The sequence below is a fragment of the Ascaphus truei genome, chromosome 8, assembly GCF_040206685.1.
Source record: "Ascaphus truei isolate aAscTru1 chromosome 8, aAscTru1.hap1, whole genome shotgun sequence".
Lineage (NCBI taxonomy): Eukaryota > Metazoa > Chordata > Amphibia > Anura > Ascaphidae > Ascaphus > Ascaphus truei.
In genome coordinates, this window is record NC_134490.1 from 74,444,592 (window position 1) to 74,456,737 (window position 12,146).

At 46.1% G+C, this 12,146-nt stretch overlaps 1 protein-coding gene across 2 annotated transcripts in view; it reads left to right on the forward strand.

Annotated features, from left to right (window-relative positions):
• Positions 1–12,146, forward strand: part of TNFRSF1A (TNF receptor superfamily member 1A) — a 38,786-nt gene that overhangs the window by 12,737 nt on the left and 13,903 nt on the right. For both annotated transcript variants that reach the window (XM_075612702.1, XM_075612703.1), the window contains 4 exons: positions 6,280–6,493; positions 8,669–8,797; positions 9,001–9,147; positions 11,623–11,707. In XM_075612702.1, the coding sequence (XP_075468817.1) occupies positions 6,280–6,493; positions 8,669–8,797; positions 9,001–9,147; positions 11,623–11,707 (575 nt within the window). The remainder of the gene's footprint in view (positions 1–6,279; positions 6,494–8,668; positions 8,798–9,000; positions 9,148–11,622; positions 11,708–12,146) is intronic.

Below are 12,146 nucleotides of genomic sequence, written 5' to 3' on the forward strand. Positions count from 1 at the left end.
ACTTCTTCTGGGCTTCCGTCCACTGACGACACAGACGGCCTATCCGTGCTGCCATGGGCTATTGTTGACAGCCCTGAGTCTGCCCTACTACACAACTAACACAACACATTGTGGGTCTATCCTACCTTTTCTAACACTACTTGAATCTTGTAACAGTTACATGAGCCCCTCTTCATATATGGGCTGAAGGAGTGGCTCACCGAGTGTGGAACAGGGGAACCTTGTTCAAATTCCGGTGTTGTCTCCTTGTGACCTTGGGCAAATCACTCCCTGTACCTTAGGCTGAGTCCATACAGCCTTCGGACATGCTATACGTGCCATCGGGGGGCGTGTCAGTGGCGTCACGGAGCTGGTTCGCCCTCATTGGGTAAACCGCTCCTGTGACCGGCCTGTCGCGCTGAGAAATCAGTTTCAACTGATTCCTCGCGAAACGCGCGCCCCTTCCTGCTGTCACGCGCCGTCTATGGGCGCGATCAATGCCTTAAGGCAATGTGATCACGCCGCGCGCTGGTGCCTCCGCGCAGTCTGCGGCAGCATGGACTTACCCTTAGGCAGCAAAAAACTGATTGTAAGCTCATCTGGGCAGGGACCGAGTCTGTAACATCCTATGGGCTGTGTAAAATTGTGAAGGGCTTTTGGTCCCTATTGGGAGAAAATATGAAAATAAGTTATTATTATTATTATATTATCTCTGACTGTGCATGAAATGTCTGTAAATTGAATGTATTATCACTGTTCATTTAATGCAACCACGTATTATCATAACTCTGTGCCCACAACATACTTGAAAACGAGAGGTAACTCTCAATGTACAGTATTAATTCCTGGTAACACATTTTATAAATAAGAAAATAAAATACAAAGGACCTTGCTAGGGACAGCGAGATCCTGTTGCTTCCGTCGATGAGCTGCTTTAACTTGTGTTCCATGTGAGTGTAATACTTCCCATGTGCGCTCAGTGGAATATACAGTATCACATGATTAAGGTCTCTTTTGGGCTTGTCTTTTTCGCATGAAAAAATAAAATACCAATTATGAGCACATTCGCACGTCTCACACAGGTGCACAAACCTGCTTTTCCCCATTATCTCTTGGCATACAGCGCTCCCACGGCAGCCAGGGATTCTGGGTAATGACATGCACATGAACACTCTCACAGTGTGTCGCTTTTTGCTTCTTATCCATTTTAGCATACGTATTAAAAAACAAACCTTGCAGTGTATGTCTGTACGTCTTTATTTATATAGCGCCATTAATGTACATAGAGCTTTACAGTAGTAACACACGTGAAAACACACTGCAGTAGAGACTTGGACAGAATAGCATGCTTTCGCTCAGTTATTGCGGGTTTGTGTAGAAACCGTGGGCCCAATTTTGACATTTTCGGCCATCACTGCATATAATATAGGTACACTGCTTACACATTACACAGGTATACATACGTTGTATGCATATTACATGCATATACATTCTTATGCCAGGTACACATGGATTTCTTTGGATATTTATTGCTCTGTGCACAAACACACGCCTCACATATGTTCACTGCTCAGCACACGCAATCTCTCAGATGTATAATGCTCTGTGCACAAAACCCTCACAAATTTCCACTGCCCTGGACACGCACACCACCCTCACAAATATACATTGCTCTGAAAACGCACACATCCCTCAGAGATAAATTGCTCTGCCTGTGTGCATCTTAGATATACATTTGCTCTGCACACATCATCAATATACATTGGTCTGCACACATCCCTGACAAATTTATATTGCTTTCTACACACACACATCCCTCAGATAGATATACATTGCCCTGCAACGCACACATCACCTATATACATTGCTCTGCACATATGTGCATCCATTACACAGAATTGTAATTACTTACAGGCAGGTTTAACAAAAAGATCTACACAATATACAGTATATTGGTTATATGTTAAGTGTTCTGTACATGTATACACAGAGTATTAGGGTTATATGCAGTGGTGTGTGTGTGTGTGTATATTATATACAGTCATGTGAAAAAGAAAGTACACCCTCTTTGAATTCAATGGTTTTACATATCAGGACATAATTAACAATCATCTGTTCCTTAGCAGGTCTAAAAATTATGTAAATACAACCTCAGATGAACAACAACACATGACATATTACACCATGTCATGATTTATTTAACACAAATAAAGCCAAAATGAAGAAGCTATGTGTGAAAAACTAAGTACACCCTTACTGCTTCCATAGGAATTAAGATGCTAAGTAGCAGTCAGGTGCTGCTAATCAAATGCCCTTGATGAATTGATCATCAGCAAGTGTGACCACCTCTATAAAAGCCGAAGTTTTAGCAGTTTACTGGTCTGGAGCATTCAGGTGTGTTAACACAATGCCAAGGAGGAAAGACATCAGCAATGATCTTAGAGAAGCAATTGTTGCTGCCCATCAATCTGGGAAGGGTTATAGGGCCATTTCCAAACAATTTAAAGTCCATCAGTCTACAGTGAGAAAGATTATTCAAAACTGGAAAACGTTCAAGACAGTTGCCAATCTTCCCAAGAGTGGACATCCCAGCAAATTCACCCCAAGGTCAGACCGTGCAATGCTCAGAGAAATTGCAAAATACCCAAGAGTTACATCTCAGACTCTACAGGCCTCAGTTAGCATGTTAAATGTTAAAGTTCATGACAGTACAATTAGAAAAAGACTGAACAAGTGTGGTTTGTTTGGAAGGGTTGCCAGGAGAAAGCCTCTTCTCTCTAAAAAGAACATGGCAGCACGGCTTAGGTTTGCAAAGTTGCCTCTGACCAAACCACAAGACTTCTGGAACAATGTCCTTTGGACAGACGAGACCAAAGTGGAGATGTTTGGCCATAATGCACAGCGCCACGTTTGGCGAAAACCAAACACAGCATATCAGCACAAACACCTCATACCAACTGTCAAGCACGGTGGTGGAGGGGTGATGATTTGGGCTTGTTTTGCAGCCACAGGGCCTGGGAACCTTGCAGTCATTGAATCGACCATGAACTCCTCTGTATACCAAAGTATTCTAGAGTCAAATGTGAGGCCATCTGTCCGACAGCTAAGGCTGCGAACCTGTTGCGGCCGGCGGCGCGCGGCCGCAGGCCACCAGCTCCTTTCCTCCAGTCTGAAGGTCCCCTCTGGCTCCTTCAGACGTGGCTGACTGCGTGCTGGGACGCGTCAGCCGGCCGATGCTGCAAGCTTCTTGTGATCAGAAGCGCTGACGCATCACGTGGTGCAGCAGTCAGCCAATGAGGAGGGAAAGGAGGCGGCTACGGGGAGGGAGGCGGCCACCCTGTCTGTGCAGCCGTGTATAGCGCCGCCCCCCATCTATGGTACCCGTTTTGCAGGCTGCCCCTGCTCCGGGAGGGGGGGAGAGGAGGGGGGCTCCGGGAGGGGGGGGGAGAGGGACCGACAGGGGGAGAGGGACCGACGGGGGAGAGGGACCGACAGGTTGGGGGGGGGGCAGCACGAGAGCCTCCCGCTCAAACCACGCCCCCAGCTCCCACTCCCTACAGACCGCAGGGAGCGGTCAATTGCAGGGGCTGAGGGCTGCTGTGGGGCTGAGGGGCTGCAGCGCTGTGCTATGGGGCTGTGTGATGGTCCCGCCCCCTCACATCATGGCCATGCCCCCCCCCCACCCATTTTTGCCACGCCCCGCTCCCGGCTCCCTACAGACCACATATCGTGGTCTGTGCCTGTCAGCGCGCCGCTTGTCTGCAGTGCGGGCGTGCTGACTGAGGGAGCGGGGCCTTAGCCTAAAGCTTGGCCGAAATTGGGTCATGCAACAGGACAATGATCCCAAGCACAGCAGCAAATCTACAACAGAATGGCTGAAAAGGAAAAGAATCAAGGTGTTGCAATGGCCGAGTCAAAGTTCAGACCTCAACCCGACTGAAATGCTGTGGCGGGACCTTAAGAGAGCTGTGCATAAACAAATGCCCACAAACCTCAATGAACTGAAGCAATGTTGTAAAGAAGAGTGGGCCAAAATTCCTCCACAACGATGTGAGAGAATAATAAAGTCATACAGAAAACGATTACTTCAAGTTATTGCTGCTAAAGGTGGTTCTACAAGCTATTGAATCATAAGGTTTACTTAGTTTTTCTCACATGGCTTCTCCATTTTAGCTTTATTTGTGTTAAATAAATCATGACACAGTGTAATATGTCATGTGTTGTTGTTCATCTGAGATTGTATTTACCTAATTTTTAAGACCTGCTAAGGAACAGATGATTGTTATTATGTCCTGATATGTAAAACCATGGAATTCAAAGAGGGTGTACATTCTTTTTCACATAACTGTATATACACAGTATACGTGTATTACAATATATGCAGAGTGCACACAATATATTGGAGTAATATGCAGTGTTGTGCACGTATATATACACAGTGTATTAGGGTTATATGCAGAGTGTTGTGTGTGTATGTATCACAGAAAAAAGATAGGTGCAAAACAGCGCTAATAATATCAAATAAAATGTTCAGGCAGCCAGGTGAATGACTGGTAGTACAACCAGTCAGGGTGACAAAACGAAAAAAAAGGGGATGACCGGCGCCAAAAAAAGGTAAATACCAGACCAATGAAAAGTGTGACAGTCCAAATGCAGTCCTTGGGATGATGAAATGTGATGGTTCTCACCTCAGCAGGATATATGTGGAAAAAGAAAAGAGAAGAAAAACAGATAATAGTGCAGTAAATCAACACAGGGGGGGTGCACAGGTACTAACAATACGAAACATACAAGACATACAAACGTAAAACACTAGCACGGCCTAAATATTAATAAAAAGCAAATTTATTGTGGTGTGGAAGGTGCATAAACCGCATCCGGAGGGGAAAAATTACAACCCTACTCACAAGATGCTGGAAAGGTATAAGCAACGAACTGGTGCATGCAGCTTGGCTCTCAAGATGGCGACCGGAGCACTTTGCCTGGCGTCCACACGTGACCGGGATGAAAGACAGATGACTCAGATGACGGGGCCTCCGGGCGGACGTGACGTCTCCTCCGCTGTAGTTCCACCACAGGCTCACAGGACTCCTGTCCTCCAGTCCTCCTCAGCAACCGCGATACCGCCGCAAATCGGTTTAAGCACTTTGAAGACTGCAGATTTCTCCTTTTGGGACTGCAGACTTCACCACGACCTGGAACACTCTAAAAACTCGAAACTTCCCGACGCGTTTCGTACGCATGAAGAAGTACGCGCATGCGTACGAAACGCGTCGGGAAGTTTCGAGTTTTTAGAGTGTTCCAGGTCGTGGTGAAGTCTGCAGTCCCAAAAGGAGAAATCTGCAGTCTTCAAAGTGCTTAAACCGATTTGCGGCGGTATCGCGGTTGCTGAGGAGGACTGGAGGACTGGAGTCCTGTGAGCCTGTGGTGGAACTACAGCGGAGGAGACGTCACGTCCGCCCGGAGGCCCCGTCATCTGAGTCATCTGTCTTTCATCCCGGTCACGTGTGGACGCCAGGCAAAGTGCTCCGGTCGCCATCTTGAGAGCCAAGCTGCATGCACCAGTTCGTTGCTTATACCTTTCCAGCATCTTGTGAGTAGGGTTGTAATTTTTCCCCTCCGGATGCGGTTTATGCACCTTCCACACCACAATAAATTTGCTTTTTATTAATATTTAGGCCGTGCTAGTGTTTTACGTTTGTATGTCTTGTATGTTTCGTATTGTTAGTACCTGTGCACCCCCCCTGTGTTGATTTACTGCACTATTATCTGTTTTTCTTCTTTTTTCTTTTTCCACATATATCCTGCTGAGGTGAGAACCATCACATTTCATCATCCCAAGGACTGCATTTGGACTGTCACACTTTTCATTGGTCTGGTATTTACCTTTTTTTGGCGCCGGTCATCCCCTTTTTTTTCGTGTGTGTATGTATGTATATATATATATATATATATATATATATGTATAGTATATGCAGAGTGTTGTGCACGTATATTACCGTACATTATATGCAATGTTGTTTACGTATATATGTACACAGTATATTACAGGACAGTATATGCAGAGTGTTGTGCACGTATATGTACACAGTATATGCAGAGTGTTGTGCATGTATATGTACACAGTATATTACAGGACAGTATATGCAGAGTGTTGTGCACGTATATGTACACAATATGTGTTCTGTATTAATTGGAGCTGGGAAATGTTCTAAACATATAAAATGTGGTTTCACAATAAAGCAGCGTTCTGTGTCTTAATTATCCCATATACCTCATCCATTCTGTCATTATTTGTAGGTCTTGTTATTCTGGGCAATTCCTAGCTTCTGCCAGCACCTCGATATCCCTTTGCCAGCTGCTCTGTTATTGAGGGGAGAGCCTTTGGGCTTCTCCGAGTCTCCACATAGACACAGACGAGCAGAACTAGAAAACGTCTCGGAGCCTGTGACTTGTGCTGGAGATGAATACTTACACCCATACGATAACCACTGCTGCAAGAAATGCCTGAGAGGTGAGTGATTAGGGGAGGGGGAGGGAAGAAGGTAGGAGGGGGATGGTTGAGAGGGGGATGGTTGAGAGGGGGAAGGTGAGGAGGGGGAAGATGAGGAGGTGGAAGGTGAGGAGGGGGGATGGGAGAGAGGGGGAAGGTAATGGGGGATGGGAGAGAGGGAGGATGAGGGGGGATGAATGGGAGAGAGAGTAGCCAAGGGAAATCAAACCCCTTCGCGGGGTTTAAATAAATTAAGAATACGTATAGATGTGAGATTTAGGTACAAAAAGGTACACATTACCCCAATGAGACCCCTTAAACATGTCACTGGAATGAGTTCTCTTTAGTTCTAGAAGGGGTTGCCCTTTTAAACGAGCATTGAATACAGGGACTTCCAGCCAAGTATTTAGCATGTTTTCCATATGCCACATGGAATATAGAAAGCGTGTATATGAAGTTTCTTACACTTCACTCGGATCTAAAGGAACCAACCCCTCATATGAACCTAATCCTGATCTACAACCCCATCCCATTTGAGATTTAAAAAAATTAAAAAAAAAACAAACCAGCGATAGGTGTCTTAAAATCTCTATTTGAATTAAATGCCTTGTCTTCTCTTAAAGCTGCAGTTCAGTCTTTTTTTTATTTTTTTTAATTTTTTTTACTTCAATAGTTTTATGTGTGCAATCTCTAATTACCTAAAGAACTGCATAGCTGCCGGTCAATTCGTTCTCCATGTATTGATCGGCGAAATTTGGTAACATCATTAGAGAAGGGATCTGTTTTTCTTCTGCTTCTGTCAGTCAGTGGAAGCTCATGAATATTCATGAGCACTCCTGCACTGACATGTGCTAGAGGGAGGGCAGTGCTGACAAAGGGGTGTGCCAGGGCTTGTGACAGGACATGAAGGGGCAGTGCCTTAGCAAACGGCTGTTAAAATAGAATACAAGAAAATTGGTCTTTCAAAGTTGTTTTTTTTAAAAACAGAAAATGCTAAAAGTATTTTTTCTTAATACAGAACTGATTTATTAAAAAAAAACACATATGCAGGATATTGACTGAACTGCAATAAGATGTCATTATTACTGACACTATTGTTTTGTTAAGATGCTTTTACAATGTTGCAAGATGACATTGTAGAAGGACATATTCCCATGTAACACTTAGTTTCTTGGGCCCCATATGAAAGATTATCTATGAGTTGCAAATGTGCAGTGTTTTCCCAGGTACAGTATAAGATCTTCATGCGTGCAGCCATGTCATTCTGAAGAGGAAATCAGGGGGCTCCACTTCAGTCCTCAAGAACCCCCCCCCCCCAGCTGGTCAGGTTTATGGATATTCCTGCTTCAGTACAGGTGGCTCAAACAGTGGCTGTCAGAGACTGAGCCACCTGTGCTGATGCTGGGACTGATTGAGCCACCTGTGCTGAGGCTGGGATATCCTTAAAACCTGACCTGTTGGTGGGTCTTGAGGATTGGAGTTGAGAACCTCTGGGTTAATGTGTATCAGTGTATAATGTTTCATACAGTGACTCCAAGACCAAATTCATGGTTGTGCTACTATGATACTGGAGACTGTGATATGGTCATACGAAGATATGTGATGTCTCCTTCTCTCCATATACTGTAATTGTCAGGAACCAGGGATCAGATACACCACTTCTGGTCCGAGGTGAGGTTCAGACTGGAACAGGAATATAATCTGGTCCAGAGCAGGAGCAAAGCTGGAGTAGGAACAGAGACAGGAGCATAACAAGGATAGCAGCATGGATCAGGATCGGGGAAAGAACAGAGACTCGATCAGAGCAGGAACAGGCCCAGAACAGGGACTGGAGCAGGGACCCATGTTTAGATAAACCTAATACCCAAGCGTCTTTGTCACAGGAAGTGATGTAACAGCTGGGGTCAGAGCTTCACCTGGTATAACAGGTGCTCAGACAACCCCCTTATTCCTGATGTTCTTTTATAGCTCTTATCAGCCAATGACCAGTAGATCAGATGTACTTTCAGCTGCGAAGTGGTGCAGAGGCTAAGCAAGGTGGGCTGAAGAACTGGTGACTGAGGTTTGAGCCAAGCGGGACCTCACAATAATATATTTCTTTGGCAGGGTACAGGGAGGTGTCTGTCTCTATATAATATGTCTCTTTTCCAGGGTACAGAGGTTGTCTCTTCTTTACATAACATGTCTCTGTTGCAGGGTTCCGGATGCATTCTCACTGTCCTGCGGATGGGCATATTACAAATTGTGTGGCTTGTGGTAAACGCACCTTCACGGCTATCTCAAACTATGCAAAGAAGTGCAAAAGCTGCAATCAGTGCAAATCATGTAAGTATCACAGCTCCCACTCAGACTGTCTATTTCCTGCCGATTTATTTAGATTTGGGGCCGTTAAAATTAGAGAATACTACTGTTCCCCCATTTACTCTTTAATCCTTTTGGTACTGGGTGTCCTAGAGCACTGTCAGGTTCTGCGGTCTTCTCTGCAGACCAGATCATGATGTGTGCATGTCTGTGTCTCTCTCTCTCAGCGCTTCGGCAAGTGGAGCTGTCTTCCTGCTCTCCCGATAAAGATACCGTGTGTGGATGTCCTTTGCATCAGTACCAGATCCGTATGGGGCTAACCTTCAAATGTGAGAACTGCAGCCTCTGCCAGAACGGGACGGCACTCATCCCATGTAAGATGCTTCTCCCTCACTATCCAATTCTCTGTCTCTCTCATCTTAGGCTTGTTCTATAGTGCTCGCACTTCCTCCGCCGTGCGCGAGCGTCAATCATAGTTGGCTGTGTTTGGCATCCGTTTGTATAAGATGGGACGCGCACGGCCGTGACCGGTGGCGCAGCAGACAGGAGAAAGTATAATGAAAATTAAATTCACTGTGTGGTATCCTGCGGTCTTCAGCGCCTCCCTTTGCTTCTTTTCTCCGGTGTCCTGCCACGTTGTGCACCATAGGAGTCTGCACTGGTGGCACCAGCGGTTGTTACTCTGCAGGTTTCCGGTATTACCACCTGCCGCCGGAACGCCTGTATCTACCTCTGATTCGCAATTCGTCGTCCTTAGACATCGCCAATTCTGTTGTGGTTCTTCTCGGCGCCATGTCACCCCGCCTGCTCTAATATACGGAGGCTCCAAATGTATTAGACGTATTGTTGCTTTTAATAAACAGTACTTTAATACATGCCTGTGTGGCTCTTCCCCCTAACATGACGCACAAAATACTGGTAATTCGCCGTGATAAGAAGCATGCGCATGGGGCTTCGAAAGAGACACCCACTTCATCAGGGGGAAAAAACGTCATCCAGTCCAAAAAGCAATAGATACCTTATGGGGTCGTAATAACCCTATAGTGGTAATACAGGTTTATGGTAACTAAGGGGTTAATAGCCCTCAAACTTTCACATCACCTGAACAACCCACCCAAAAAATGCCAAAGCAGATAGGCATGTAATGATTTCCGAATTGTTATGGCATCCAAGTAGTTTATATCCCCCACCATCCACGCCGTGATGCCTACCCCCATCACCCACTTCCAATACCCCCGCCCCAATACACCTCGCACACCCCATCTAACAAGGGCTGCCTGCCAGGCAGGGTGAATAGGACCTGTAGGCTAAGCACAAACAAAATACCTTATGTCTTCATTGAGACAGAGAGCAATTTGTTAAAATATCCAAGCTGCAAATCTGGGGCAAAACAGCACAGAATTTATCTAAGAAAATGAATGGGAGTTTTTCCGTTCATGAATATCGTGCTGTACCGGCAGTGTATGTAATGACACTCACGCTCTCTCTTAGGTCGTGGTTACACTGACACTCTCGCTCTCTTAGGTCGTAGATACAATGACACTCTGACTCATACAGGTTGTAGATGTAATGACACTCTCTCGCTCTCAGCTTGTGGATACACTGACATTCTCTCGCTCTCAGCTCGTGGATACACTGACATTCTCTCGCTCTCAGCTCGTGGATACACTGACATTCTCTCGCTCTCAGCTCGTGGATACACTGACATTCTCTCGCTCTCAGCTCGTGGATACACTGACATTCTCTCGCTCTCAGCTCGTGGATACACTGACATTCTCTCGCTCTCAGCTCGTGGATACACTGACATTCTCTCGCTCTCAGCTCGTGTATACACCGACATTCTCTCGCTCTCAGCTCGTGGATACATTGACATTCTCTCGCACTCAGCTCGTGGATACACTGACATTCTCTCGCTCTCAGCTCGTGGATACACTGACATTCTCTCGCTCTCAGCTCGTGGATACACTGACATTCTCTCGCTCTCAGCTCGTGGATACACTGACATTCTCTCGCTCTCAGCTCGTGGATACACTGACATTCTCTCGCTCTCAGCTCGTGGATACACTGACATTCTCTCGCTCTCAGCTCGTGGATACACTGACATTCTCTCGCTCTCAGCTCGTGGATACACTGACATTCTCTCGCTCTCAGCTCGTGGATACACTGACATTCTCTCGCTCTCAGCTCGTGGATACACTGACATTCTCTCGCTCTCAGCTCGTGGATACACTGACATTCTCTCGCTCTCAGCTCGTGGATACACTGACATTCTCTCGCTCTCAGCTCGTGGATACACCGACATTCTCTCGCTCTCAGCTCGTGGATACACTGACATTTTCTCGCTCTCAGCTCGTGGGTACACTGACATTCTCTCGCTCTCAGCTCGTGGATACACTGACATTCTCTCGCTCTCAGCTCGTGGATACACTGACATTCTCTCTCTCTCAGCTCGTGGATACACTGACATTCTCGCGCTCTCAGCTCGTGGATACACTGACATTTCTCGCGCTCTCAGCTCGTGGATACACTGACATTCTCTCGCTCTCAGCTCGTGGATACACTGACATTCTCTCGCTCTCAGCTCGTGGATACACTGACATTCTCTCGCTCTCAGCTCGTGGATACACTGACATTCTCTCGCTCTCAGCTCGTGGATACACTGACATTCTCTCGCTCTCAAGTCGTGGTTACACTGACACACTCTCGCTCTCAAGTCGTGGTTACACTGACACTCTCACTCTCTCTTAGGTCGTGGTTACACTGACACTCGCTCTCTCTTAGGTCGTGGTTACACTGACACTCGCTCTCTCTTAGGTCGTGGTTACACTGACACTCTCGCTCTCTCTTAGGTCGTGGATACAATGACACCTTCTGCAACTGTTTTCATGGTTTTTTCTTTGATGCAACAGAAAGAAAGTGTCTCTCTTGTGAGGGGTGAGTACAGCATATAAACCTGAACCAGGGCTCTCCAGATTAAACCTGTGACAGCTCTCTCTGATATTCGAGCTATTTTAATTGCTCAGGTTTGGAATTGGCCACTTCCTTGTCTGCGAGACGATCAATATTGTGGTGTCATGGTGAGAGGCATCTGCAAGTCCCTCTGGTTCCGGACCTCATGTTCATGGTCTCGTGGAAAGGAATATTTTGCAAACCAAATGAAAGTACTTAAGCACCAGATCTGAACCCTGGGTCACGTACTGCATGTCAGTGGTATGTCCGTACTGCATATCAGTGGTATGTCCGTACTGCATGTCAGTGGTATGTCCGTACTGCATATCAGTGGTATGTCCGTACTGCATGTCAGTGGTATGTCCGTACTGCATATCAGTGGTATGTCCGTACTGCATGTCAGTGGTATGTCCGTACTGCATAT